The sequence below is a fragment of the Archocentrus centrarchus genome, chromosome 10 (genome assembly GCF_007364275.1).
Source record: "Archocentrus centrarchus isolate MPI-CPG fArcCen1 chromosome 10, fArcCen1, whole genome shotgun sequence".
Taxonomy (NCBI): domain Eukaryota; kingdom Metazoa; phylum Chordata; class Actinopteri; order Cichliformes; family Cichlidae; genus Archocentrus; species Archocentrus centrarchus.
Window position 1 is genome coordinate 12,488,859 of NC_044355.1, and position 26,483 is coordinate 12,515,341.

At 40.0% G+C, this 26,483-nt stretch overlaps 2 protein-coding genes across 3 annotated transcripts; both read left to right on the forward strand.

Moving 5' to 3' along the window:
- Positions 1–482: 482 nt before the first annotated feature.
- Positions 483–6,903, forward strand: LOC115787299 (forkhead box protein N2-like). The gene is made up of 5 exons (XM_030739955.1): positions 483–636; positions 1,316–1,938; positions 2,120–2,241; positions 5,254–5,309; positions 5,657–6,903. The coding sequence occupies exons 2-5, from the start codon at positions 1,351–1,353 to the stop codon at positions 5,986–5,988; spliced, it is 1,098 nt and encodes a 365-aa protein (XP_030595815.1). The 5' UTR covers positions 483–636; positions 1,316–1,350; the 3' UTR covers positions 5,989–6,903.
- A 2,799-nt stretch (positions 6,904–9,702) lies between these two features.
- LOC115787053 (atlastin-3-like) lies at positions 9,703–24,277 on the forward strand. Of its 2 annotated transcripts, none has more exons than XM_030739626.1 (14): positions 9,703–9,994; positions 12,269–12,515; positions 13,108–13,242; positions 18,487–18,591; positions 18,671–18,721; positions 19,110–19,166; positions 19,240–19,332; positions 19,435–19,573; positions 19,668–19,795; positions 21,659–21,715; positions 21,840–21,911; positions 22,032–22,223; positions 22,353–22,592; positions 24,141–24,277. In XM_030739626.1, exons 2-14 carry the CDS (start codon positions 12,312–12,314, stop codon positions 24,201–24,203), a joined length of 1,536 nt encoding a protein of 511 aa, XP_030595486.1. In that variant the 5' UTR covers positions 9,703–9,994; positions 12,269–12,311; the 3' UTR covers positions 24,204–24,277. The 2 variants fall into 2 exon arrangements, with proteins under 2 accessions (XP_030595486.1, XP_030595485.1); XM_030739625.1 differs by having other exon boundaries at positions 9,707–9,994; positions 12,292–12,515.
- The last annotated feature ends 2,206 nt before the right edge of the window (positions 24,278–26,483 follow it).

Genomic DNA, 26,483 nt, shown 5'->3' on the forward strand with positions numbered 1-26,483 from the left:
TAACCCAGGATGACAAAATGTCTTAATGTTGTTGCTGTAATAAAATCCAAAGAAACCATCATCAAGGCTGCTGGGAAATAATTCACTAAGAAATAAATCCATAAAAGTACTGGCACCTCATTACCAGGGCTTTGTCCTGTTTAAAGAACCTCATTTTCTGTTCAGTGCTTTATCTGGTGTAGTATAGCAGGCCATTCTTGGTCAGAAGGGTGGAAAATTGACAACGTAAGTAACAGTTCAGAAGATACAGTGAAAAGTCTAAAATGTATCCCCTGATATTTTGTAATTTTCACCTTTTCCAAAGCCATCCAGTGGGCCGGATTCGACCCCTTGGCGAACCGTTTCCGGCCCCAGGACAATATGTTTGACATCCCCGTCTGCCCCCCGCTGGCTGGTGTCAGACCGCATAATTTTTGTGGGAGCGCGCCCGGGTACGCGCACCCCGCAGAGCGTCCTTGTGGTGTCCATGGAAACCAGGGATCGCAACAGAGCGCGGAGGGAAAGGTGTCCGACCGCAAGTCTACTTTTGAATATCAGGATTTCACCTTTAACTTTCTTTTTTTTTTTTTTTTTTTTAATCGCGCAGGATATTTAGGAGAAGCTGATTCCTGCCAGAGTCCATGTTTGGGTGATTTGGTGAGTAACGAGTTAATATACGTTTGAAAGACTAGCTAGCAGCGCCAGTGGGTCACCTGTGAGGGGGGAAAGGCGGCTTTCTACAATAGCTAAATGAAACTTTATATTGTTCCGCCATTTGCCTGCTGAACTGCTTTGTAGAGCCATGTGGCATCACACACAAACTTGCAGAGCACTAGAAGCGCAGGTTTGACATGTAGTAAGTGGATTATCGGCCTTTTTTTATTATTATTATTTTTAAATAACTGTGACTGGTGATGGTCAGTACCCTACGATGAGCACTGACTTTCTCTGGAACCTGCACCTGTCCTCTGGCTTTACCTTTATTTAACTGGAACAGTAAGAGTGGACTTTGGACATTTGGTGGATGCTCATCAGAGGGGAACTGTGACAAACATTTACCTGCTGTGGAGTTATTAGTTTTCCAGCTTTTTTAATGTGGTGATCTAGGATGTTTGACTTGTTTTTGTGTTGAAAAGTAGTCCTCAAAGTTTACTAAAAAAAAAAACAAAAAAAAAACCTCTAAATCACAAATTCAGGTAGAGTACTTATTGTTCCTATTTTTTTTTCTCTCTAAAAAAGACATACAATGTTTGTCTGCCTGTCCTGGAAGTAATTTGTACCTCGCTCACTTAATTTTTCCTCGCTTTGATTCATTTCTGTCATCTTCATCTTTCAGCTGTATGACCCTGGAAGCTTCACCCTGAGCGAGAGATGGAAAACAGCTCTCATGCACTGCCACCCTCGTCCCCCTGTCCCACCATTTTAAGAGAGCCTCTGCAGTTCTCCTCCTCACCCCAGCATATCTCCTCAAATAGTTGTGTTTCACTGCCACTTTCGCCCATCTCATTTCCCCCGTCCCCCACATCACTTTCTCCAGCAACAGCAGAGTCTGTTCACTCCTCCTCTCCTCTTTCACACTATGCAGTGTCTCATTGCCTCGAAGGACAAAGCATACCTGACCAAGATGACCTGACCTGTCTCAGCTGGCTGCATCAGAGAGGGGACCTGCTACCGCTGCAGCCCCTCACCAAAATGACACCGCTGCCTCAGCAGGAGCCCTCTATGGCTGCCCAGCTTCTTCCCTCTGCTTCGTCCAAGCCACCATACTCCTTTAGCAGTCTGATTTTCATGGCAATAGAAGATTCCCCAGAAAAGAGGCTTCCAGTGAAAGACATCTATGAATGGATTGTGAACAACTTCCCCTACTACAGGACGGCAACAGGAGGCTGGAGGAACTCTGTAAGACACAATTTGTCCCTGAGCAAGAGCTTCCGACGCATTCAGCGTGACAAGAGCCAGGTGGGTGCACAACACTGTTTAAATAGTAAAACAGGATCAAACCTATTGATCTGTATGAACTCCTCACTGAATCTGGATGTTCTATATTCAAAACAATGGTTACACCTCCTGAAGATGACTTGTGTTGTGGAGTGATATTGAAGTCTAACATCTGTTAGGTGGATTTGTGTGTTTGTTGCAGTCAGTGGGGAAGGGATCGCTGTGGTGTGTGTGTCCAGAGTACCGTCCGGTGCTCCTCGAGGTGCTGAGAAAGACTCACAGTTATCACAGCAACAACAGCAACCTGTTACACAAGCCTGCACTGTGAGTATGCAATCACAGAGTATTGGCATTAAGGCTTTGTTAAACTATTATTATCAGCAATGCTTTTTATTAAGAAATAGCCCCATGCTAAGGAGCTGCCAGAAAATCCAAAGTGTTCAACTGATCATGAGACAGTTTTTAAAAAAAAAAAATGTCTCTGAAGCTACAAGCTGGGATCAGAAAATGTTTGTCATACTGTAGTGAGAAACAAGTTGGAGCTTTCTTTCTTTAAATAGGAGTATAGTAAGTAAGTAAAGTTTATTTATGTAGCGGTTTTCATAGACAAAAAGTCACAAAGCGCTGTACAACAATTTAAACACAACATCAAAAAACAAACAAAACACCATGTTAAAACAGAATTACCATATTCCAATATGACAACAAAATTATGAACATATGAAGCAATCACCTGACTGACACTTGAGTGTATATCAGGAGGAGCTATAATCATGGCCTCGGTCTTGTCTGAGTTTAATACAAGGCAATTATTGCAGAGCCAGTCACTAATCCAGGATAAACAGTCAACTAGGGTGGACAGCCTATTCAACTGGTGAGGCTTAAAAGATATGTACAGCTGAATGTCATCAGCATAGAAATGGTAAGAAATGCCAGAGAAAGACTGAATGATATTGGCTAACGGACAGCTGTAAAAGGAGAATAACAATGGACTCAGGGTTGAACCTTGTGGAACCCCACAAGGGGGCTTTTTTGTTCTATACTCTGTACACAAGTGCTTTCTCACAGAGGGTCTCCGAATTGTTGGAGTTTCTGCCTCTGATAGTGGAGGGCAGTGGTTTGAGGCTCATTTTAGTTAATGGGCCACACCCAGCCCAGTTTGAGCCCAAGTGGGCCAGATAAGTAAAACCACTGCATAGCAACTAACATTTATTTGTAAAGAAGAACAGGATCTTCATCTGAGCCAGAGCAACCGTATGCACACTCTTGTTTAAAATGGGCCATCCAACAAAATTTTTTATTTCACATTGAGTCTAGTGTAACTCCGTAGTGTACTGGTCAACACAATCACTTAGCAAGCGAAAGGTTGCTGGTTCACGTCCAGCCAGAAACACAAATCCCCTTTGGGATTGCGTCAGGAGGGGCGTCCTGCATAGAAATCTGGTAAATCGAACATGTGGAGCGACCCCTTGTGAATAAGGGAGCAGCCAAAAGTAACTTTCGTAGTCATCACATTTTTGTAATTAAAGAATATGATTTTACAACTTTATGATAGATATAAATATACTGTTAACTTTCCATACATTTGCCCTTCAGTGTAGTAAAGTGGCACATTTTGTTGCCATTTTCGCACTTTTGGCCCTTCAGCCAGCCAATTTTGGCCCCCAGGCTGCATGTTTGGCACCCCTGGTACATGTAGGGTTTTTACTTTACATTGCTGTTGTGATTTGGAGCTACATAAATAAGAAGTGATAAAGACAAAAATCAAACACAGAAGTACAGTGCTGTGCAAATGTCTTGAGTCACCCCTGATTTCTTAATATTTTGCTACGAAAATGGGCAATAGAATTATTGAAATATGTGCAAATATACATGGAAATACAGTAAATGAGGCAAAATAGAGTTTGTAAAATTCTAAAGAGCTTTAAAATATGACCACCTTTATTCTTCAACAGAGCCTCAACTCCAGTTTCCTCAAATTTTGCACACCGTGCCAAGATGTGCCAAGTTTTCGGCTAATAGCTCTTTGTGAATTACCTTGATGGTGTAAAAATACTATTTTATGCCTGTCAAACTCTGCTATCTTTGGCATTTTTCATAGATTCAGCTAAAGAAATGAGAAATGTTTTTGGCACAGGCTGCCAGTAACAAAGTGCCTAAAGATATAATTTAAAATATGTTTTTAGTAAAATTGTCTGTTATGTGTAGCCAAAACACTGGTTCCTTCCTTGAGTTAGGGGCCTTTTTATGCTTGAATGATTCATATCATTGTTAATTTGGCCTAAAAAACAAAAAAATATTCCTCTGAAAATGGTGAAGTACAAAGACTGGACTCAAAATGAGTGAAAAAGCAGCCAATGTCCAAAGAAAAACATAGAAAGATCTTCAGAAAGCCCCGCGAACTATTGCTCAAGACCACTTTAAAAAATTACAAGAAAGTCTGGTTCCTTAGAACCAAAATAGGAAGGGTGGCTCCCCGTGCTTGCGTGGGTTTCCTCCGGGTACTCCGGTTTCCTCCCACATTCCAAAGACATGCACTTACTGGGGTTAGGTTAATTGGCTACTCTAAATTGCCCATAGGTGTGAATGAGAGTGTGAAAGGTTGTTCGTCTTTCTGTGTTGGCCCTGTGACAGGCTGGCGACCTGTTCAGGGTGTACCCTGCCTCTCGCCCTATGACAGCTGGGATAGGCTCCAGCCCCCCCGCGACCCTGAACAGGATAAGCGGAAGCGAATGGATGGATGGATGGATGGCTCAAAAGCGTTCCACAGTATGGTATCAATCTAATGTACTAATAGACATAATAAGATTAGTTGATGTATGAAAGAAAAGCAAGTTTAAAGGGAAATTATCCAAACATTTACAGGATTCGCTGCCTTTTAGTGTGTTTTTAACAAGCACAGCAGTCAGTGATGTCAGTGATACTCAGTGACTTCGAGTGACGAGTGACCCAGGTTAAATATTTCTCTATGGTCTCCACATCACTGCTGATCGCTTCCTATGTGAAGGCCCCTTTAGTCTGCTTGCACATTAACACCCCATAAATGAATCAGTGTGCTGCAGTCTCTTCTGATTTGAGCTGACTTTATTAAACCGAATATTTGGGGATTCTGAAACTATCTTCTGCCTTTTTTTTAAATTGCCCAACTGATTTACTGATGAATTGCAAAAGAGGAAAAATCATTATTAGTTGTCATCCTACATATTATTTTAACACTGTATATTTCTCTGCTTACCCACCATATTAGTAAAATCTAAAGTGCCTCTAGTGGGTGAAGTGTTTCTAAATAATTTTACATTTTAATGTCTCTCTTACTGTGATGTGTGCTGTGTGCAGGTTGGAGGGAGACAGCTACGAGGTGCCTTCTGTGTGCGATCCAATGGAAATCTCAGGTCAGGATCAACATACCGGACCCTGTATGAAATTGTTTTGGTCATTTGGTCGGTGGAGTAACAGCCCTCCGTGACACTTTTATTACCTGCAGCTTTTCTCTAGCTCTGCAGCTTTCCCAGCATGCATCATTCTTCCTGTGTTTGTATTCTGTTGTCACGGCAACTGCCTTCCATTACCTTGGCAACCTGGCAATAGCCTGACTTTTTATGAGTCCCCCTCCATTTTATTTCCGAGCCTCTGTATGGCAAATACAGGCCCACGTCCTTGCTAAAGAATTCCACAGGTGGTTGTTCAACCAAGCTGCAGGAAGATTGTTATTAATGTTAATGTTTTCTTTCTCATGCAGATCCTTATTCTCACACCCTGCTCCTGTCCACTGCTGATAACCTGACTTTAGCAGAAAACCCGCTGTGCCTTTTGACCCCGGATCACGAGGAGCTGGTCACCATGGAGTCTGTGGAATACCAGCAGGAGGAGGTATGCGAAGACATGGAGAAGGACCCCCTGTCTGACAGCGGTTACATCGAGCTGCACTATTATGAGTCTCAGCAGTACCAGTACCTGGTGCTGCCGGGCGATACCGAGCTGGACCTCGAGACCGTGGAGATCCTGCAGCTTGATGCCGAGGCCCAAGAGGCTGCTGGGTCGCTGCTGGACCTCGCAGGCGGTGGATATTAGTTCAAATCCTCAAAGAAATCCTCCTGAGATGATGACACTGCCCTAAAGCTTGTGTACTGCTCTGTAGTGATATTACAGTAAAGATCAAATTAAAGTATTGCGCCACATGATTTCAGGCTTCCAATACAGAAGCTGAATATACCACCATATCATCTCACGCATAAGCAGCCTGAACAGAGACTTGCAGGTGTAGCAGAAAAGTGAAAAATAAGGTCCAGTATACACTCTGAGATTGTAAAATTTAAAGTATTAAATATTAGTTTTTAGGGTTTTCATTGTGCTTTTCTAACACGTTAACATTGTTCTCAGGGGTGGAAGGCGTGCTTCCAGCTCACGTAGGAGTGCTATTTCTTGGCGGAAAAGTTTCCCAAGTTCAGGCATGACTAATAGCGCTGTTGAAATCTGGACATGTAATGTACATTGAACAGCACACTGACTCACTTCCACATGGTTACCAGTAAGATATGAAGATGTGTTACCAGCCCTCAGATCTTCTAAGTGTTGACTGGCTTTTCTTTCTAAGAAAGTTTCTGTAGGACATTCAAACATGCAAAGCAAACTGTAGTTGAATATCTATGTTGTTTTCAGCAACACTGTTGCTGTAAAATTAGCTAAACATAGTTGAGGAAAGCATTTAAAAATGTAGCTGTGATTTTAAATAGTACTTAAGTATGGGGAAGCACTTCTCAGTTAGAATGAGTACTTCATATTAGATTTTTAATGGTTTTTAATGGACATTACTTTTCAGATTATGTTTGCTTGAGTTGATTTTATTTGCACAATGTCTTCAATCAGGAACGGTTCGATTTACTCACTGCCATTTTAACGACTTTACATGTCAAGTTACACCGAATTTCTGTTTGTAAATTGTATGTATTTCCAACACCTTTGGGTTTTGTAATCTAATAAAGTCTATGATGCTGTTGTTGTGAGTTGTGGATCAGTTGTTATATTTTTGTATTTTTCCTTAGTTTTTAATGTTTGTTTTCAACTTCAATTGGCTTAACAGGTGACTTTGGATAAGTTTTTATTGTTTAAATTAAGTCTTTTTTATTGTTTAAAATGTAGTCTGTGCTTTATTGTATTATTTTATTTATTATGAGTACTTGACAAAAAAGTCAATAACAATACAACATAAAGTAAAGTTTGAGCTCAGAGCTACTAGTTGAAGCACATGTTCTAGAATTATATCAAGGCTATGATTTAAGTTCAGAATAGATTTGCACAGTACAAATAAAACATTTGCACAATATGTGCATCAGTGCCTTTATACTACACCAGATCCACGCAACTCCTCCTGTGGGTGGTAGGCCCATTTAGCTCTTTTGGGCTCACCTCGGCCAGGCTCCATGGGCTGAGGCCTGGCCATCAGGTGCTTGCACCTTGGTCCTAGCTCCAGGGTGGGGCCTTTTATTTTAAAGATAAATTATGCTTTATGTATCCCAAAAATTGGAAATTACTGTTACATCATCCAAAACATTAAACACAAATTATACCGAAATAGCTTAAGAGCTATTCTACAACTACATAACATTTTCTGTCCCAGCCATGAAGCTGACAATAATCCATATACAAAATACTAAAACATACCATTTTTGTGTACATTCCAGTTGTGCTGAGAGCAAATGTAAACCTAGTTGTTGAAAAAGTGGTTCCAAAATATTCTTTAGCCAGTTTCTTTATGATCAAGATATGTACCACTCTGTTAGCCAAACCTATCTAGCCTGGAAAAGGAAATGACAGAGAGTGAGTGACATGACAAAGAAGAAGTGACATGAACACCACGGGTAGACCAAAGGTCAGTCCTCTTTGACGTATTTTGTATTTTTCCAGTCTTTTCTGACTACATTGAATGTGTCACACCAACCAATGTAACCCTATTACCCAAATTGCCAAAAGAAGACAAATTAATTTCAAAGTTTCCTTCATTTCTATAACTACATTTATCCTTGACTTTTACAGTCCATTACATTGCATAGCTCAGATCTTTTTCCTGAGAAAATACCAATACAAGCACCGATTTAGAACCCTGTTACATACATATATATATAAAAAAAAACATTACAAACATATGTTAAAGATATATAAAATATTACCCAACATTTATGTGGTCCTGCGTATTTATTTGTCACATTTATGTCATAATCTGCATTTAACAGTACCATAATAGAGCCTCTCTAATTTTAACCATATAACCACAATTGTTACGTTCCCCAGAAGAGTCCACAGGGTTTGCGGAAGTAAAAAAAAAGTGACCAGGTTGTCAAAAGGAGACATGAAAGCAAAACTCTTAAATTAAAAGATTTTTATTAATGGTTTAACAAAAAAGAGACAGACAAGCCACTATTACCTTCAAAAAAAGAAAAAAGGAAAAATAAAACACAGGAGTTAGTCACCAACTCAACAAGGTATGGTAAGAGGCTTCCATCCCAAAAACACCCTCCTCTCCACCAAGCAAGAGTAAGTAGCTGCAACACACACAGTTCACAAGCTGTTTCACAAAGGCAATCACTGGCCCTAGAGCACACCTCTCTGGCCTTAAGTACACCAGCTTAATTGCTGAGTTGAGTCAGCTGTACCAAAAGGGGTGGCGCCTAAGGCTGGAGAGCACAAGCCACACCCAGTGGTTCAAAAAGTCACAGCAGGCCCTGCTAGGGCTGTAACACATATAAATTTTAATAAAATAATCATACATGTTTTCATCTCACAAGGATTTAATCTATTGTCTCTGTAATAGTTTGGATTATTATATTAATAGTATATTTGAGCAAAGTTTTGAAAATAAATACTAAATACTAAAAAAAACCAAAAAAAAACAAAAACAAAACTTGACTATTTAAAGGTTCAGCAAGGTAGATTTTGAAATGTGCTTAAATTAAAATAAATTGAGTTGTAGCTGAAATTGAATGGATATCCAGTCTGAGGGTGACTATCCTTAACTTAATGGTCGATAATCTTGTAAATAATTTTTTTCTACTTTTATCTACTTTTTCAGGTTCTGGAGTGTTGGTGAGATGTACCAAGCACAGCATACAACAACTAAAATATATCATAAAAAAAGGTGTACCTCTGATGCCTGAGCTGGACAAATCTAAGTATTTTTGATGATTTATTTGTTTTTCTTGAACACATAATGGAAAATTATAACATGAAGCGTCCATGTTTTACAGTTTTGAAGCCCAAATTGTCCTTCAACTATGGGATGACCCTTAAAAAAAAAAAAAAAGGTTAATAAGGTTAAAAAGATACACAAATACAAATAAAAGAGGAATAAATAAAAAAAAGCCCAGTGGATAAAAATCCAATTCTAATGCAATCTTAACAAAATAAATATATTTGTGTGAGGTAGAAAAGTTTCCCTGTATATGTCCTTGTGGCCAGTTAATGGATTTAATTTTTTGTCTTTATTTTTTTCCACCTAGTTTGTTTGTTTGTTTATTTAACATCAATAATAATCTCGTTTAACTTTAAATTTGAATCCTGACAGCCAATCAGTTTCAGTCATGTTTGGGCGTTTCTGTGGAATGAGTTTATATGAGTTACACCATGAGAGGGCGCAACATCCACAGCCAGACATATATGACCGCTTAACAAAAGCAAACAAAGCCCTATTGCTACGCTACTATGTCCTGTTTTATCTGCGGAGATCCTTAGGATATCATTTGCATAAACGCAAAACACCCGGGCCTGTTTTACATTACCTGTCTGGTAGTTCCGTATTCGTAACTTTACGTTAAAAACTACATTTCCCAGAGCTGTGGCACATTTGGGTCAGTGGGACATGTAGTTTGTAGAAACGTCACGGCCCGAGTAGGAGAACCGTTTTAAAACTACATTTCCCATGTGGTGTTTCGCTGGCTGGAGGCAGGAAGTGTGTGGAAGTTTGGCGATGGAAAAAAAAAAAAAAAAGTTTTAATGGTTGTTTTCATGCCAGTGTAAAAAGTTACGTTTCTCTGGGTTGTCGACTCTCATGAGACTGTGCTGAAGCTGTCTGGAGACACCGAAGGTAATATTAAACCATGAAACGGGAGCTAAAACACACATAAGCTGTTTTTATAAGCTATATTTAGATTTTTAACACTTTTTGAGCTAACAGCGGCTACATGTCAGCGCTTTGTTTTTGTTAGAATGCTTGTAGCCACGCAAGACTTAAGGTGCAACCGGTAACCTGTAAGTTAGTCTGGCGGTTGTGAGCTGTAGTTTATTTATCTTCTCAAAGACGTTTACGTTGATACAATTACAGTTGAGTTTAGCTGTGCTCTTTGCAGTGGTGTGAAAGAGCACTTCAGTGCCGATAGCATGCTATTTAATCAATAAGTCTTATACACTTCATCTCATGCAGAAGTTGGAGATTACAAAGTGCGAGCAAATTTTGTCTTAACTGCAGATTTTTTGCAGTCACTGCAGAGAAATGCTGATCCTCACCGTCCGCCACACCTTTGAGGTGGTGAGCTGTAGTGAAAGCAAACAGCCAGCTAAATTCATACAGACACATTCCCGTCTTAGTCACCACATGAGAGGACACCCACCCCGCAAAATCAGCGACAGTGGAGTGTATTGAAACGATCGGAGTATCTGGGTATCCTGCTGCAGGCAAAGCAGCGTGACAGCCATAAGAGGAGCCCTCGGTCAGTTTCGCACAGAGGCTGATATTGTTTTAGATGGAGGAACCAGTGCGTGTCTGATTTTTCTGCAGGCACGGGAAGTATAAGTAAACTCAAAATGTCTCATCTTGGTGAAGCTGGAGAGATAATGTTGTCATTACTGTTTAAACTAATGATAAATTAAGCTTTCATAATAGTTTTCTTGTGACCAAGTTTGAAATAATTAAATTATTATTTTGTTGAAAGGCAGACGTGGAGAATATATTCACATTAGTTTCTCTAGTTTTTTAGCTCACATATCTAAGTTTTTAGATGTGTTGGCTGATATTGTAACTGGCTGAGTTTGTTGCATCATTTTTTTTCTGGCAAAAAGAGTGCAATAAAGAGCTGAAAGACTTTTGAGGTTTTGAGAAATCTAAACGGCACAAAAGGGACAATAACAAAAAAATAAGGGAGGGGGTCCCGCAAGATTTCACAGACAACATTTCTACCCTGACCAGCCACTTTATTATTGGGTTGGTGCCCCTTTTTGCACTCAGAGCTGCCTTAATTATTCATGGCACAAATTTCAACAAGGTGCTGAAAACATTCCTCTGAGATTTTGGTCCATGTTGACATGATAGCATCACACAGTTGCTGTGAATTTGTCAATTGCGCATGATGTGAATCTCCAATTTCACCACAATCCCAAAGGTGCTCTTATTAGATTGAGATGTGGTGACTGTGGAGGTCACTGTCGTGTTCAAGAAACCACTTTGAAATGATTTGAGCTTTGTGACATGACATGTTATCTTTCTGGAAGCAAGGCATGCACATGGTCAGCAACAACACTCAGGGAGGCTGTGGTGTGAAAATATTCCCCACACCATTACACCACCACCAGCAGCATTCTGAACCATTGATACAAGGGTGGATGGATCCATGCTTTCATGCTGTTTACACCAGATTCTGACCCTACCATCCAAATGTTGCAGCAGAAATTGTGATTCATCAGACCAGACATTTTGAGCCAGTGTGAATTGTAGCTTCAGTTTCCTGTTCTTAGCTGACAGGAGTGCCACCTGGTGTGGTCTTCTGCTGCTGTAGCCCATCTGTTTTAAGTTTGGGTGTATTGTTCATTCAGAGGTGCTCTTTTGCATACCTTTATGCGAGTGGTTATTAGCGTTTCTGTTGCCCTTCTGTCAGCTCATTATTCTCATCTGAACTCTGGCATCAACAAGACATTTACACCCACAGAAATGACACTCATTGCCACTCTTTTTCAGACCATTCTCTGTAAACCTTTGAGATGATTGTGTGTGAAAATCCCATCAGATCAGAAAGATCTGATGGGATTTTCAGATATATTTGTAAACAGTGATAATAATGGGGAGAATAAATAATAAAAACTAAATGGGGGAAAAGACAGAAATATTGGCTAAATTGATATTCTGAACTTCAATAAAAGCACAGAATTTCACAATCGGTGCATCTCTGTTTTTATAGTAACTCTTACAATGGCTAATATGTGAAATGATAACCCGCAAATATTTGGTCATTTTTTATGTCAATTAATGAATGGATGAATACAAGTGTCAATTGTTAGTTACTTTTAAAGAAAAATTACAAGTATTCATTTATAATAACTGTTTAAGAGCTCCACCTGTAAAATTACTCAAATGCTAATATCATTGTAGGGTGTGTTTGTGATCTCCCACAGGGACCAGAACATCAAGAATAATGGGGAGCAAACCAGGCCCAGTTCAGATTGTCAATGTGTCTAAGGGAGATCACTCCTTCACCTTGGAGACAAACGCTTTGGCTCAGATTCTTTTGACTCCGAAGGTCCGAGACAAACGTGTGGTGGTGGTGTCAGTGGCCGGAGCCTTCAGGAAGGGGAAGAGCTTCCTGCTCGACTTCATGCTTCGGTACATGTACAGGCGGGTGAGTTGTGCTGCAACCTGATCCCTTAGCGTCATCATATTTGTATAAAATCAGCTGAAGCAGTCTTACAGAATCAGATGCTGGACTATCATCCTGTTAAGTAAAGCTTCAGAGCAGCAAGTTAGGAAGCAGACTCGTTTCTCTTCTTAAAGGTGTGATAAACTGTAGAATCATTAATGGTGTGTGGATGGTATGAGGACACACATGCCTCTCCCTGCTGTAACATGTGAACTAACTAGTTTACTAAAGAGGAGTAATTGGGAATTTAGTCATGACCACTGTTAAGGAGTGGAATCTGTGAACACCCTCTCTTAACTGCAGGGCTGGAATTAACATTACCTGTGTCTATAGATAAATCTCCATCATCTTTCCCATAGCGCCACCATCAGACCTTACGCTATGACTACTATCATCTATCACTGAAAGCTTTACACTCCACTTGGTACTTATTTGTTATGTAAATTATACAAAGCAATGGAGATTTCAATTCATAGTTCAGGGTAAACTGGCTGAAGGAATGGCAGTGAAGCTTTACCTTAAGGCTTCAGCTTTACCCTGACAGGTGCTGAAAGTGAAGTTTTTGTTTCTGTAGGATGACGAGAACTGGCTGGGTCAGGATGATGACCCTCTGACCGGGTTTTCCTGGAGAGGGGGCTCAGAACCGGAGACCTCAGGCATCCAGCTGTGGAGTGAAGTTTTCCTTGTCCAAAGGAGTGACGGTGAAGAGGTACTCAACGTTTTATGTGTGATTATTTGTTTTGACAGTGTAAACATATGAACACTAAGGTTTAACAGTGATATTCATATTGAGATATTCAGTTGATGATTATTGTTCACAGTGCCACAGTGATCTCTGGTCTCAGCTGTTTCCTGCAACCTTTAATCAATGTTCAGAGCCATTACCAAGACGGTGAGCTCAGGTTGAGTGAAAGAAATAGTTTTTCTAGCATTCAAACAGCAGCACTTGTTCCTATAATCACCACTAAAACCTTTACTGGGAAAAAGCTGGAGGCAGTCCTTCATCAAACCTGATCAACAAGCTCCAATCTGAAGAAAAGTGAACTTTTTAGCTTCTCCCATCCACCACCATTTGTTTTCACAGTGAAAAACCTATAGTAAAGCTACAGAAGTTAAAATGAACTGTCAACTTAGCCTGATACAATGTTTAAATCAGGCAGCTCGCTGAAGGCTGACGGCAGCCGTCCTGCTTTCTATGGCAGCAATACCTCCAACAAGCAGGGGTGACTCTAAAGGGGGATATGGGTGTATCAGACCATTTTTATTTCAAGTTTTTGGAAATGTTACTTTGCTGATTCAGATTCATATAAAATATAAATAAAACATTAATATTTAAAAATACAGTAAAGTAAGTAAAACTCTAAAGTAGTAAAACTCTGAGTCACCGATCTGGGGCTGTTGGGTAGGACATTGAATTATTAACATTAATTATTAACATAGTCTCTTTTCTGCACCAGGAAACATTGTATCAAAGCACAGGGCAAACCTCAGTTCTGAGAATGTTGATATGCTCGCTTTTCTTCATGCTCCTTTAAAGGTTTACAGACACATGCTGACTCATTCATTACCATGCTTAAACATGCAGACACGCACACACGCTCATATACATAAACACACACTAGATTTACCTCACCCAGGAGATATCAACTTAGTAGGGGTGGGACTCGATTTAAAAAAATTAATTGAATTAATTAGAGGCTTTGTAATTAATTAATTGAAATGAATCGCATTTTAATCACATTTAAATATTTAACATGATAAATATTAATTTAAGTTTGGTTGATGAATGAATCAATATACATAAGCTTAAACTTCAAAGTTTTGTTTATTTTCCCACCAGTCTACTACACAGACCAACGAAGGGTGGAAGTGCTCCTGTGATAAGCAAACTCCTGAAATTAAAGTTAAGCATCATAACTGGATAGTTTTATTCAACATTAATGTCTCACTTAATATAGTTGGAAATTAATCATTCGCTCAGCTGTATTCCTTGATGTTGAAATGTGTTATGCTTGTTTTAACAGCTTATTTTGAATTAAAGACTTAAAATTAAACCACAAAAAGGAGCAAAAGTTCGTTCTCCGTTTAACAGCTGCTTTTACACAGCTGTGCTTCGCACTCAGGGTTGCTAGGCGACATAAGCTACGCAGAGGTGAGGGCAGGCGATGCTGATATGAAGGCTAGCCGCTCACTTCCGGCCTTTGCGGACTGCAAAGGACGTGGGCCAGGTCCTTCGAATGATGCGGCCCCTGAATTTGGACATTGTGCGTCGATATAATCTGTATGCCTGGAACTCGTGCACTGAGAAACGTTCCACGGTGCAAAGTGCGATTAAAATGCATTAAAATTTTTAATTCGTTATTTTCCCCGTAATTAATTAATCGAAATTAAAGCATTAAAGTCCCACCCGTACAACTTAGTAGACATGACATGAGCTGTAGGTGAAGTTTTTTTGTTGTTGTGGTTTCACTGATTCACTTCTGATGGTTTACTTGTTGGGGTTGATCCTCTATTAATGACTTTATTTCTGCCACCTGATGCTGCTTCATTTTACAACCCCAATTTCAAAAAATTGGGATATTGCATGAATTTAAATAAAAACAGAATGTAATGATTTGCAAATCTCATAAATTTAATTCGCAATAGAACATGGAAACAATATTAAATGTTTAAACTGACAAAATGTATCATTTTAGGAAAAATATTTGCTCTTTTTGAATTTGATGACAGCATCACATTTCAAAAAAGCTGAGACAGGTTCGTGTTTACCATTGTGGAGCATCCGTTCTGTTTTAACAACACTCTGTAAATGTCTCAGCTGCTGGACTTTGGGGAGAGAAATGTTGTCCCATTCTTGTCTGATAGAGGATTCTAGCTGCTCAACAGTCCTGGGTCATTTTTGGTTTTTTTTGTTTTTTTTCTCATTATACTCCAGTGCTTTCAATCGGTGAAAGATCTGGACTGCAAGCAGGCCAGTTCAGGGGCCTATTCCAGGAAGCAGGTTTTGCTAACAACTCTGGGTTTGTTAACCCCAAAATGAGGGAAACTCGGGTTTTCAGTTCCAGAAAGAGCTAACTCCAACTCTGAGTCAGTTACCGGGGTAACAGACTCTGTGAACCTAACCTGCTCGCTGGCAGGTTTTATCCAACAAACTCTGAGTATCTCTCTGACTCCTCCCCTCCTGCTGCACCTGAACCACCTGTCTGACACACCGATTCATTTCCTCATTCATCTGCAGACGTTTATGTTCCTACAAGCACTGAAATCCCAGTTAGTCGTTAGTTTGTTATTTTTGTACGTAACATGAAGCTTTTACAGTCGTTCACTTGTCAACAGGCTGTAAGGATGGAGACAGTGATGATGTCACAGATTTATAATGAGGCAGCTGCAGCTGTCAGACTGTCAGTCACTTCCTCTGAAACATTTACTGTAGTTACTGTCGCATCACTGTTACATCACACTGATCTGGATGAAGCTACTGACACAGAACACACTTTGGATGGAAAAATGTCCAGCTCTTAGAGATGATGTGAATGTTTGAGTGAAGATGAGGCTGAAATATTTGAAGACTTGAAAACTGAAGTAAATGGATTTAAAGTGACTTAAATAATGTCATTTTCAAAGTTACGGTGTCTGAAATTGAAAGTATGAATTTCCACATATTTTCCACTGAAAATCACCAAAATCGGTGATCATAGGCTCTATAACAGATCTGCAAACCGTGTCCTGAGTCCAGCAGGTGGATTCAAATGGATCAAGATCACAGATTCAGACCGGATAAGGCCCAGATCCAGTTCAGGGTTCAGTTATTTTCCAGGTCATCCAGAGTGGATCTGTTCATAATAGATTCATTTCCCCGATATGACCTGCATTCTTTAATTGAAATGCCTCATCCTCCCAAAATGTACCAAAATATTTAAAACGTATAAAGCTGAGGCATTTATCATAGCATGTTTGCCTTTACTGGTGAAACTTTACATTCATTGCAGACTTTGAAAGCTGCTCTGAATGGTTTCAGCTAAATATGAAACTATTACTGAACTCTGACCTTTAACAGTAACTCAGTGAAACATCTCTGCTGTGGCTGTCAGAGCACTGCCATCTCTCAGTGAAGCTGATCTTTGATCAACTTCAGCTGATCCTAGATCAGATTGGTTAAACTGGAAACATTAAAGCAATTTTTCTGTCAATCTCATTTTTATCCAGTAATGGCAGAAATAATTAAATTCTCAATTAAAATAAAGTGAGGTTGCTATTCCATCAATAGATTCAATTTTTACTGTACAATTATTTAAACAAATAACCATAACATGAACTGTCATAAACTGCAACAGAAAAGGTTTTTGTTAAGTAACAAACTGGCCTGAGGTCAGCTCCCCCCGGGGTCTGCTGCTGTCTCAGTCTCTAACACACAGGGCGGTCAGTAAACTCAGTCTCAGCTGTTTCTCCACATTTTTATCTTCACTTTCTGTCTCCTGCAGTTTGTCCGTCAGGCTGAATAATTAGATTTTATGAATCAAATGTGAAATTAGGATTCAGCTTCATCTGATAGAGATTCAAGTTGTGTAAATGATGACAGCAGACATTATAAAAGAAATTATATATTTTATGCTGACAGAGTGGGTCAGGCTGATTAAAGTGACTCGTCATGCTCCACACTGACACATGGGATCCTCCATCATCAGATTAAAATGGAGGCTCCACTCTTTATTTACTCGTTGCCATGGTGAATCCTGGTATCAGCGCTCCATTGATGATGGCTTTTTTTCCTTACTCACGCATGCGCTAAATCAGGGTGAACATACTCAGAGTTGATTGAACTAACTCTGATCAGCTGTTCTGGAACGGGGAGTTGCCGATCTCAGAGTTGATCAACTCAGGGTATGTTTTTAAACTCAGAGTTTGTTGAACATGCTTCCTGGAATAGGGCCCAGGACTGAGACTCATCCACTGCAAAGTTGTAATCGATGCAGTGTGCAGTTTAGTGTTTTGCACAGCATCACAACTCTTTTTCCTCGATGTGAAATTGGGTTCAGGATCAAAAACAGGTCAGAAAAAGAAGAGTAATGCTTAAATCTTTAATCCCATAGGGTTGGTTTATTCATTCTGTTTATTTTTGCCTCTGAGCTCTGTAATCTTGTTTTGTTTTTACATTCTCTGCATTCCTCATTTCCACATGTTGTGTCTGAGAGTTTCGGCCATATTACAGTTTGTCTGTGATCATGCAGAAAAGTGTAAAAGTTGAATAAATGAAAACAAGATGAGACAGTGGTTCAGATGCAGTGTTCACAGTGTTTCACTCACATAGATTTAACTTGGCCAAGCTGCCTAGATACATGTAGAGACACTAAAGTATATTTGGCAAACCTGTTTTAGAAATGTTTTTATGTCTTAATTTCTCATTCATCCTGGAGGAAACCACCATATGTGGTCAGTTTATTTGTGGAGAATCCCCTCACTGTTTTGTGTAAAGTGTTATCACCTCTAACCAGCTCATCACAACTCTTTTCATTCAGTGTTTCCCTACTGGCTGGCTTACTGCCCAGGTCCTTGATATCATTCAGAGCCTCTCATCTTGCAGTCAGACAGCCTCTAACACCACCATCCTGGACTGCAGCTGGCAATAGTAGTTCTGCTCTTAGAGCCGCTGCAAGCTGAACCAGCAGCTGGTGGAGAACAGCTTCATGTACCGCTGCACTGAGCTCATCGAGATTTCAGAGCAGAGCTGCAGAGCGAAGCCATCGCCGACAGCAGTCCAAGACTGTGGGGCTAAGGTCCCTCTGTGGCTTATTGAAGAGGCAGCTGAATGCATTATTTATTTATCATAAATTAAAATAAATCCTCCCTGCAACCTCACCACTGCACCATCCCATCACAAATAAAATCTGAAATCTAAGCACATGTTGTAGCACATTAACACCATGTCGGGTATCCTGTCTCTCTGCTGCTGTAGGTGGCCGTGGTGTTGATGGACACTCAGGGAGCATTTGACGACCAATCCACCGTGAAGGACTGTGCCACCATCTTTGCCCTAAGCACCATGACCAGCTCCATACAGGTGACCAATCTCCTCTCACTGATTTCATGTTTCCTCAATATTGTTGTAAAGTGTGCTGACATGTTTTTGGCTTGTTTAGATCTACAATCTCTCACAGAACATCCAGGAGGACGATCTGCAGCAGCTGCAGGTTGGTTTGGATCTGCTGTTCTCACTGATCCATGTTTGGAAAATCCCACCAAAGAGTGCTGGTGATTTTTAGGTCCATATGATCCAACCTAGTTAATGTTTAAACTTTTAAATCTCACACAAATACCAACACTTTCCTCATGAAACTGGCTCATATATTGCTATTAGTGTGCAAACAGTAGCTACTTTAACGAATCAAAATTTAAAATGTTTTGTTTGGTTTGCTCTTTTTTTTTTTTTCCTGATATGTTTTATTTCATAGTTAAAGCTTTTCTGCCTCTGATAGAAGCTTCTTTCAGTAACTTAAGTGCTTAAAACTAGTCATACGCCACATTTTGGAATCTCACCATTAATTTTGCATTATGGGCGCCTCCTCCTCCTCCTTGCAGCTGTTCACTGAGTATGGTCGTCTCGCCATGGATGAGATCTATCAGAAGCCCTTTCAGGTATGAGAACCCACAAGATTCGATGATCTGTGTTTTTTGTTCTTGCTAACGTGCTCTCTCTCTCCTCCTGCAGTCTTTGATGTTTCTGATCAGGGACTGGAGCTTTCCCTATGAATACACCTACGGGTTCAAAGGCGGGAATCAGTTCCTGGATAGACGGTTACAGGTACCAGCCACATGTTGATGATTTGGCTGAGTGTCATAAATGCACCTCAGCTGTGAATTTGTATGTAGCTAATCTGAAATGCTTTCACCATTGTTTTTTAAGGTTAAGGAGTCTCAACATGAGGAGCTGCAAACAGTCAGGGAGCACATTCATTCATGCTTCACCAAAATATCCTGTTTCCTCTTACCTCACCCTGGTTTAAAAGTTGCCACCAGCCCTGCCTTTAAGGGACAGCTCTGTGGTAAGGTCCTCAGGTTTCTGTGATCTTTTAGTTGGATAGTCTTAACAAAGCACACTCCTGAGTTTTGATCCTTTTTTTTTCTTTTTTTGGTCAGATGTGGCTCAGGAGTTCAAAGAGGAGCTGAAGACTCTGATTCCTAAACTGCTGCACCCAGACCGTCTGGTCGAGAAAGAAATAAATGGAAACAAAGTCACATGCAGTGGCCTGCTCGAGATCTTCAAGGTAACATCAAAATAAAAAATGAACAGGGCTCGTTTTAAACGTGGACTGAATTGTTGGTACCCACTGTTGAAAGCATATCATAAAAAAGCGAGACTGGAATTTGCCAAAATGCATATTGACAAGCCACAAAGCTTTGTTCACAGACAACACGCAAAAATGAAGCATACAAAGAAAAGAATACTGTACCTACTGGGAAACATGGAGGAGACTTGGTTATGTTCTGGGGCTGCTTTGCTGCATCAGGCACAGGGTGTCTTGAATCTGTGCAGGGTGCAATGAAATCTCACGACTATCAAGCCATTCAGGAGTGAAATGTGCTGCCCAGTGTCAGGAAGCTTGTCTCAGTCACAGGTCCTCCAACAGAATAATGACCCAAAACACACAGCTAAAAACACCCAGGAATGGCTAAGAACAAAACTGTTCTGAAGTGGCCTTCTGTGAACTCTGATCTAAATCCTATTGAGCATCTGTGGAAGGAGATGAAACGTGCAGTCTGGAGAAGGCACCCTTCAAACCTGGGACAGTTTGCTTACGAGGGGTGGGACAAAATACCTGTTGACAGGTACAGAAGTCTCATTGAGAGTTACAGAAATTGCTTGATTGCCTCAAAAGGTTGTGCAACAAAATATTAAGTTAAGGGTACCTTCATTTTTGTCCAGGCCTGTTTCATTAGTTTGTTTTTAAAATAATTCTGTTGAACCACAGTTCAAAAGCAGTGTCTGATTTTCATCAGTTAATTTCCAGTAAATGTTTATTTTTTTAATTATTAATATTATTTTTAATTATTATTTTTGTCAGTTTCAAATTATTCCAGTTTTTCTTTCTTTGACTGAAGGGTACCAACAATTTTGTCCACGTCAGTAGTTCATGGGTCACATATAGCCCAGTTTGTGTGCTAGACATGTAAAACCTTTGCTTTACTTGTCCAAAAAATTGCTGCAAAATTTTCCCTTTCTTTGACTGTTAAGAAGCTCATTTACCTGAGCCAGAGCCAAGATTTGTTTTTTTTTTTTTTGTTTGTTTGTTTGTTCATTGAGTCTACTGTCATTCTGTGTATATTACTGTTTACAGATCACAGTGGAAAAGCACAAAACCATCATGTTTTTGTAACTAAACATTCGATGTTATGGTTCAAACAACTTGTCTAACTCCAGAAATGCTCTTAACTTTGCGTGTATTTCCATATAATACCGTTATTCATACTTTGCGGTTGTAGAAGTAGAAACACGTCTTGCCAGTTAGCAGGAATCTCACCAGCACCTCTGGGCAGACATGTTAGGCTAGCAAGATCAAGTATCTTTCTAACTGAATGGAGAAAAATCCATCCAGTTCAGTAACCCTGAGCCCTGCTCAGGGGGTCACTGGAGCCTATCTCAGCTGCGGGGAGAAAGCCATAACTTTGATTTCAAGGGCCACCTGGATATTAAATACAAAAAACAAGGTTTAAAAGGCCTTTTCTCTGCATGTTATACTTACACCAGTCACTACATTGCATTTTAATATGCTGTTATTTGGCTGCTACCTTTGCCAGGTTAATGGAAATAATAATTATACTTTTATTTTGTGGCTCAATTCAGGGTGCCAACACAGTCAGCATTTCTCACAAGCACTTTAACAAGATCTCTGCTAATTCAGGTTGTGGATATATTATACCAACAAAAACAATTCATAAATGTACCTGCATCTTGCTGGCATCTGTGCAACACTGATTATATGTTTACTGGTTCAACTGTTACAAAACAGATGATTGGCTTTTTGGGGGTAATGCCAAGACAGCTGCTGTCTTTGATTTCTATTTTTGGAGTGGCTCATGATGTTAATGTCCCTTCATCATATCTGATAATATCTATTTTATGTCACCAGGCTTACATCAAGATTTATCAGGGGGAAGACCTACCACAACCAAAGACTATGCTCATGGTATGTACACAATGCAAGTTGAACAAAGCCACTAAGTTTTGCTCTCGTGTAGGGTTGTGGTCCTTTTGTTCTTTTTGGTTTTTGCTCTTTAACATCTTTACCGTGTGTGTATTTGTCCCACCAGGCCACAGCAGAGGCCAATAACCTGGCAGCTGTGGCAACAGCCAAAGATCAGTATTACAGGAACATGGAGAAGGTGAGTTCATGTTCACCTCTGTGGTGGTCCCTGATTTCATCATAAGAGTTACTACTTTAAAGTGTTTGATGCCTTAAAATGAAACTTTGTATCTCTTTATACTTCTGTGCTTTTCGTAAGGTGTGTGGAGGAGACCTGCCTTATGTTTCTCCCGAGTCTCTGGAAGAGAAACATCAATTTTTCTTCCGAGAGGCTCTTCATACTTTTGCGTCCACCAAGAAGATGGGAGGACAAGAGTTTTGTGACCGTTACCAAGCAAAGCTGAAAAAGGAGCTGGAGGAAATGTGGGATTCGTACCTGAAACACAACGAGGTAGGAGTGGTTTGTTTACCCTCTTTTACTGTCTAAGGATAAGAATAACTAGTGAAGGTAAAACAAGGACAGATTATTTAATTTCAGACGTGCTCCAAATCACCTGTTGTTTCTCTTTGTTTTTAAAAGTCCAAAAACCTCTTCAGCGCCTTCCGGACCCCTGCTGTGCTCTTTGTCCTCGTGTGCCTCCTCTACGTGCTCTCTGGCGTGCTTCTCTTTATCGGCCTGTCCACCTTCGCCATGTTTTGTGACTGTACTCTGGGTGCCGTCATGGTGGCCATGCTGACGTGGGCCTTCATCCGCTTCTCGGGTCGGTACCGAAATGTGGGAGGAGCCATCGACCAGGCCGCAGGTGTTGTCCTGGAGCAGGTGAGAATAAATGGGATAGAGGTGTTTGTGTCTCTCAACGCTTTTGTTTCTGAATTTTGTTTTAATGTAATGCACCTGTTGAAGCCACTAGAGGGAGCACTTGGTGTTGGAGAGAACAATCACAGGATTAAAAAAAAAACCAAACTGTTTAGACAACACATTTAAATAGGTTGAATTTCCACTTTAGTGCAAATTTAGAGATTAAGTACAGTGTCTGTGAGCAGATAGGTTTGTCTTGTGTTTAACTTGAATGCTTTACTGACAATATGAGTGTGATAGGGAACTGGGGAAAGTTTACAAACTGGCTAAAGCTGTTATGCCTGAGGAGTTTTCTTGAGTCCAGATCAAGATTTTTTTTTTTTTTTTTAAACCTATTAAGAGTAAGCTTGAAAAATTTCAGTAGCAAGGTCTCAAAGTGTAAAGGTCAGATCTGGGAGTGGAACTGCTGATCTTGAAAGATGTTGGTAAGCTTTTTTACTGCTCCCTTATTCACAAGGGGGGTCCCCACTCACATGTTGGCAGATTTTCACTGAGGGGGACTCCGAGATCTTCCCAAACCAGCCAAGAGACATAATCTTTCGATTTGTCCTGGGTCTGCCAGTGTCTCCTCCCAGCTGGAGATGCCCAAAACACGTCACTTAGGTGGCATCCTAGTCAGATACCTGAACCACCTCAAATTGAGAAGCAAGTCTACTCTGACTCAGCTCTTCACTCTGTCTCTAAGGCAGCTCATTTCCACCACTTGTGTCTGTGATCTTATTCTTTTAGTCACTACCCTCATTTCCATAGGCGAGGGTAGGAATGTAGATCGAGCAGTAAATCAATAGCTTGCTTCATGCTCAGCTCTTGCTTCACCACACCAGACTGGTGTGAAGTGGATGTGAACGTCAGAAAGTTCAACACTCGACCGGTGCGTGGGGAACGTTGTTCTGAAGCTGCCAAACAATCTCACAAACACTCGAGCAGCTGAAGCAGTTGAAGTATAATTGTTATCACATTGTGGTCAAACTGCTTGACACATGGCAGTTTTCACCAGTTATTTGCAGACTGTGTTGGTCTGTTCTTTGGTGCTGGATGGCCTACATACAGCAGATTTATCAGGGCTTGTTTTTCTTAAAGTGGCTGGACTGTTACTTCTTGTAACAGAGCTGATAAGAGAGGTGAGGCTGAACCATGACCATGCAGTAAATGTGTGACCCATGAAGCTAAAATTATTAGATACCAGAAAAACTTCAGTGTTTGATGGTGCTCTTTAATGATTATTGTGATGCCTTTTAACAGATGTGTCTGATGCTGAATGATGGTAATTATTAAAAACAGACTAAATAAAAAATGTATGAGCTGGATCAAGCCTGAAATGAACGAGTCTACCAGGCCTCAAAGGCTTCTAGAAATCCATTCTTGAGTTAACTTTTCTTTCATGTTGCTCGAATTGATCAACCGATCTATCACTGGCTTTCACTGGAGTTTAAATGAGTTTTAACCAGAACTGAAGTCAACATTGCAAGCACTCACATCAGCTCTCTCCCCTGTTTTCTCTGCTTTCAGGCCACTGTTATGTTGAACAAGTCGAGAGGGACGAGCATACATGACCAGAAGAAAGCCAATTAAAGGACCTCCGTACTCTCTTCATAATGCAATGCAAATGGCGCACACAGCAAGCACACACTCAGCACCCAAAGCCTTATCATGCCTCCCAAGCTCAACTACATTGGCACGGGTAGTGAGATGATGCCACGTCACCAGCATCTCTATTATGCATACTATTCTTCCTGTTAAAGGTTCTGTCACTCTCTAAGGCAGGGACATAAACCATACTGTGTGTCTTAAGTTGACACTGCCATCATTTTACAAGTTTACAGGAGGTCTTAATAGACAAGTCGATGTTTACCTTAAATTTAAAAACACTTTTATTTTCTACTTTAAGCTTAATGCATCTTTGCTGTATGTTGATGAGACAGGGCTTCTGCAGTGTATCTTTAAATAATTACCTAAAATGCTAGCTTTAAAGCTTATACATTTATTCAGGTTTCTGTGAGGGTTTTCTTTCTTTTTTATTTACTGACCGTAAAACATTCCAACTTGTTTATAGATTTGCTTCATATTTTGATATAAACTAGTATTTCTGGAAGCCTGAACAGCATTGCTTTGAGGGGAGAGAAAATACACTTTCTACACAGCATGGAAGCTTTATGTAATGGGAGGTCAGCTGAGATTCATTTGTTTACTCCTTTATGGAAATATGTTACAACTTGTTGATCTGAGTACTAAATAACAGGCCAAGTGGAACACATATTACACAAAAAAAAACATCCAAAGGAAAGACACTGTTGGACTGCTGATATGTGTTGATTGACCAATGAGGCAAATAAATTGCTTTACAGTCCAGAGTGTCAACAGGATATTTATGTCTTTACAGCAATTTACAAATGGTAGTAACACACAACTCATAATAAGCAAAATGTTTGAATTGAACAAAAACCAGAAGTAACGAGATGTAAATGGGAGCATTTGTACATGTTTCAGTTTTCAAAGGGCTGTAACACTTGTACAGATTACAGTCCTGTAACATGTAGCCCTGTTAGTCATGCTTTCACCTCAGCTTATTTTTTTAATGCTTTAAGTTACCAGCCATAGTTTATACTGTCAGTGGAGAGAGAACGCTGTGAGCGGCCCTCCAAATTCAAAGTCCACATTGGCAAAAAGGCTATTTAAGCTACTTCACGGTAACTCGTTCTTCAAAAAGACTGTTTGATATTTGTTAAGCTGTGCGAGGTAGAACTTGCATTTATATCAATGTCAATTCAGCTTGAAACTGTAGCTTCAAATGACAGTCATCTACTGCAAAGGCAAAAGAATCAATTTGGGCTAACTCGATATTCTTATGTCCTTGTTTGTATGCAGCCATTTATTCATTTAGCTTTCACTCATCAATCAGTCATACTGAGAGATAAAAAGCTGGACAACTCAGTGGATTTATTAGGTTTTAGTTTGTCTTCGTGGGGCTCAGCAGGGGCTGCTCCGGCCAGCTCAGAATAAATCAGGTAGTGGATTAAAGGATGATGATTATTTGCAACTATGTCCTACATCTCTAAATATGATAACGTGAAGAAGGCTCCTGCAGTCTAACTATGCAGCAGTATGCACTTTAACAACTAGCCCCAAAAGAACAGAAAAAAACACTGTATAATGATGCTTTATTTGCCCAGCCATTCCAAAATATTGTTAATACAAGTCCCAACTATTCAAGGGCCAAAAATTCCCATAGAGTGATTGAAGATTCATTTTCTTTGACCATCATTTTGCACTTTCCATTTCTGTCTCTTTCCACAGGAGGAGGGAATTTAAAGATGTTTTTTTTAAAAAAAAAAAAAAAGCAGTTACTATTGCACTTCCCCTCCTCTTTGGTGCTTTTTGTACACAGCTCGTTCTAAAAGTGAGCAAATGCATGCAACCTTGTAGTAGCAGCTAATCCAGTCATCTTTTGCAGGTGTATGGTGGCTTTAACTTGAGAAGTGCTATTTTATAAAGAATAAACAGGAGGCTGAAACTGTCAACACACCTTTGCAGTCTGTTCATTGGCTTTTCCCACCAGCACCTTCACCTCTGTGAAATAAGCAAATCAGCACAGTTACAAAGACTACTGTTTATGCAAAGCATTTACATGGGTTAGAGATTTGATGATGTAACTGCGCAGCCACAGAGCTGATTGTTACAGATTGCATTTTCAGATCAGATTAAACTGTGTTGTCATTGTGCAAAGAGAACCTAAAAAAAAAAAAAAAAAAAAAATGAAGTTTAGCATTAAACCACCCAGTGCAAGCAGTAGCAGTAGGACAAGGTTTGACGTCTATAATAACATGAATGTTTTTCAGTAAAAACAACTCAAGA

Bases quoted from the DNA above. Each gene is read 5' to 3' on its own strand.
- LOC115787299 (XM_030739955.1), top strand. From the start codon at position 1,351: ATGGAAAACAGCTCTCATGCACTGCCACCCTCGTCCCCCTGTCCCACC. The intron at 2,242-5,253 runs GTGAGTATGCAA...TGCTGTGTGCAG, and splicing joins CTGTTACACAAGCCTGCACT to GTTGGAGGGAGACAGCTACG. The intron at 5,310-5,656 runs GTCAGGATCAAC...TTTCTCATGCAG, and splicing joins CGATCCAATGGAAATCTCAG to ATCCTTATTCTCACACCCTG.
- LOC115787053 (XM_030739626.1), top strand. From the start codon at position 12,312: ATGGGGAGCAAACCAGGCCCAGTTCAGATTGTCAATGTGTCTAAGGGA. The intron at 13,243-18,486 runs GTACTCAACGTT...CTGCTGCTGTAG, and splicing joins AAAGGAGTGACGGTGAAGAG to GTGGCCGTGGTGTTGATGGA. The intron at 21,912-22,031 runs GTGAGTTCATGT...GCTTTTCGTAAG, and splicing joins ATTACAGGAACATGGAGAAG to GTGTGTGGAGGAGACCTGCC.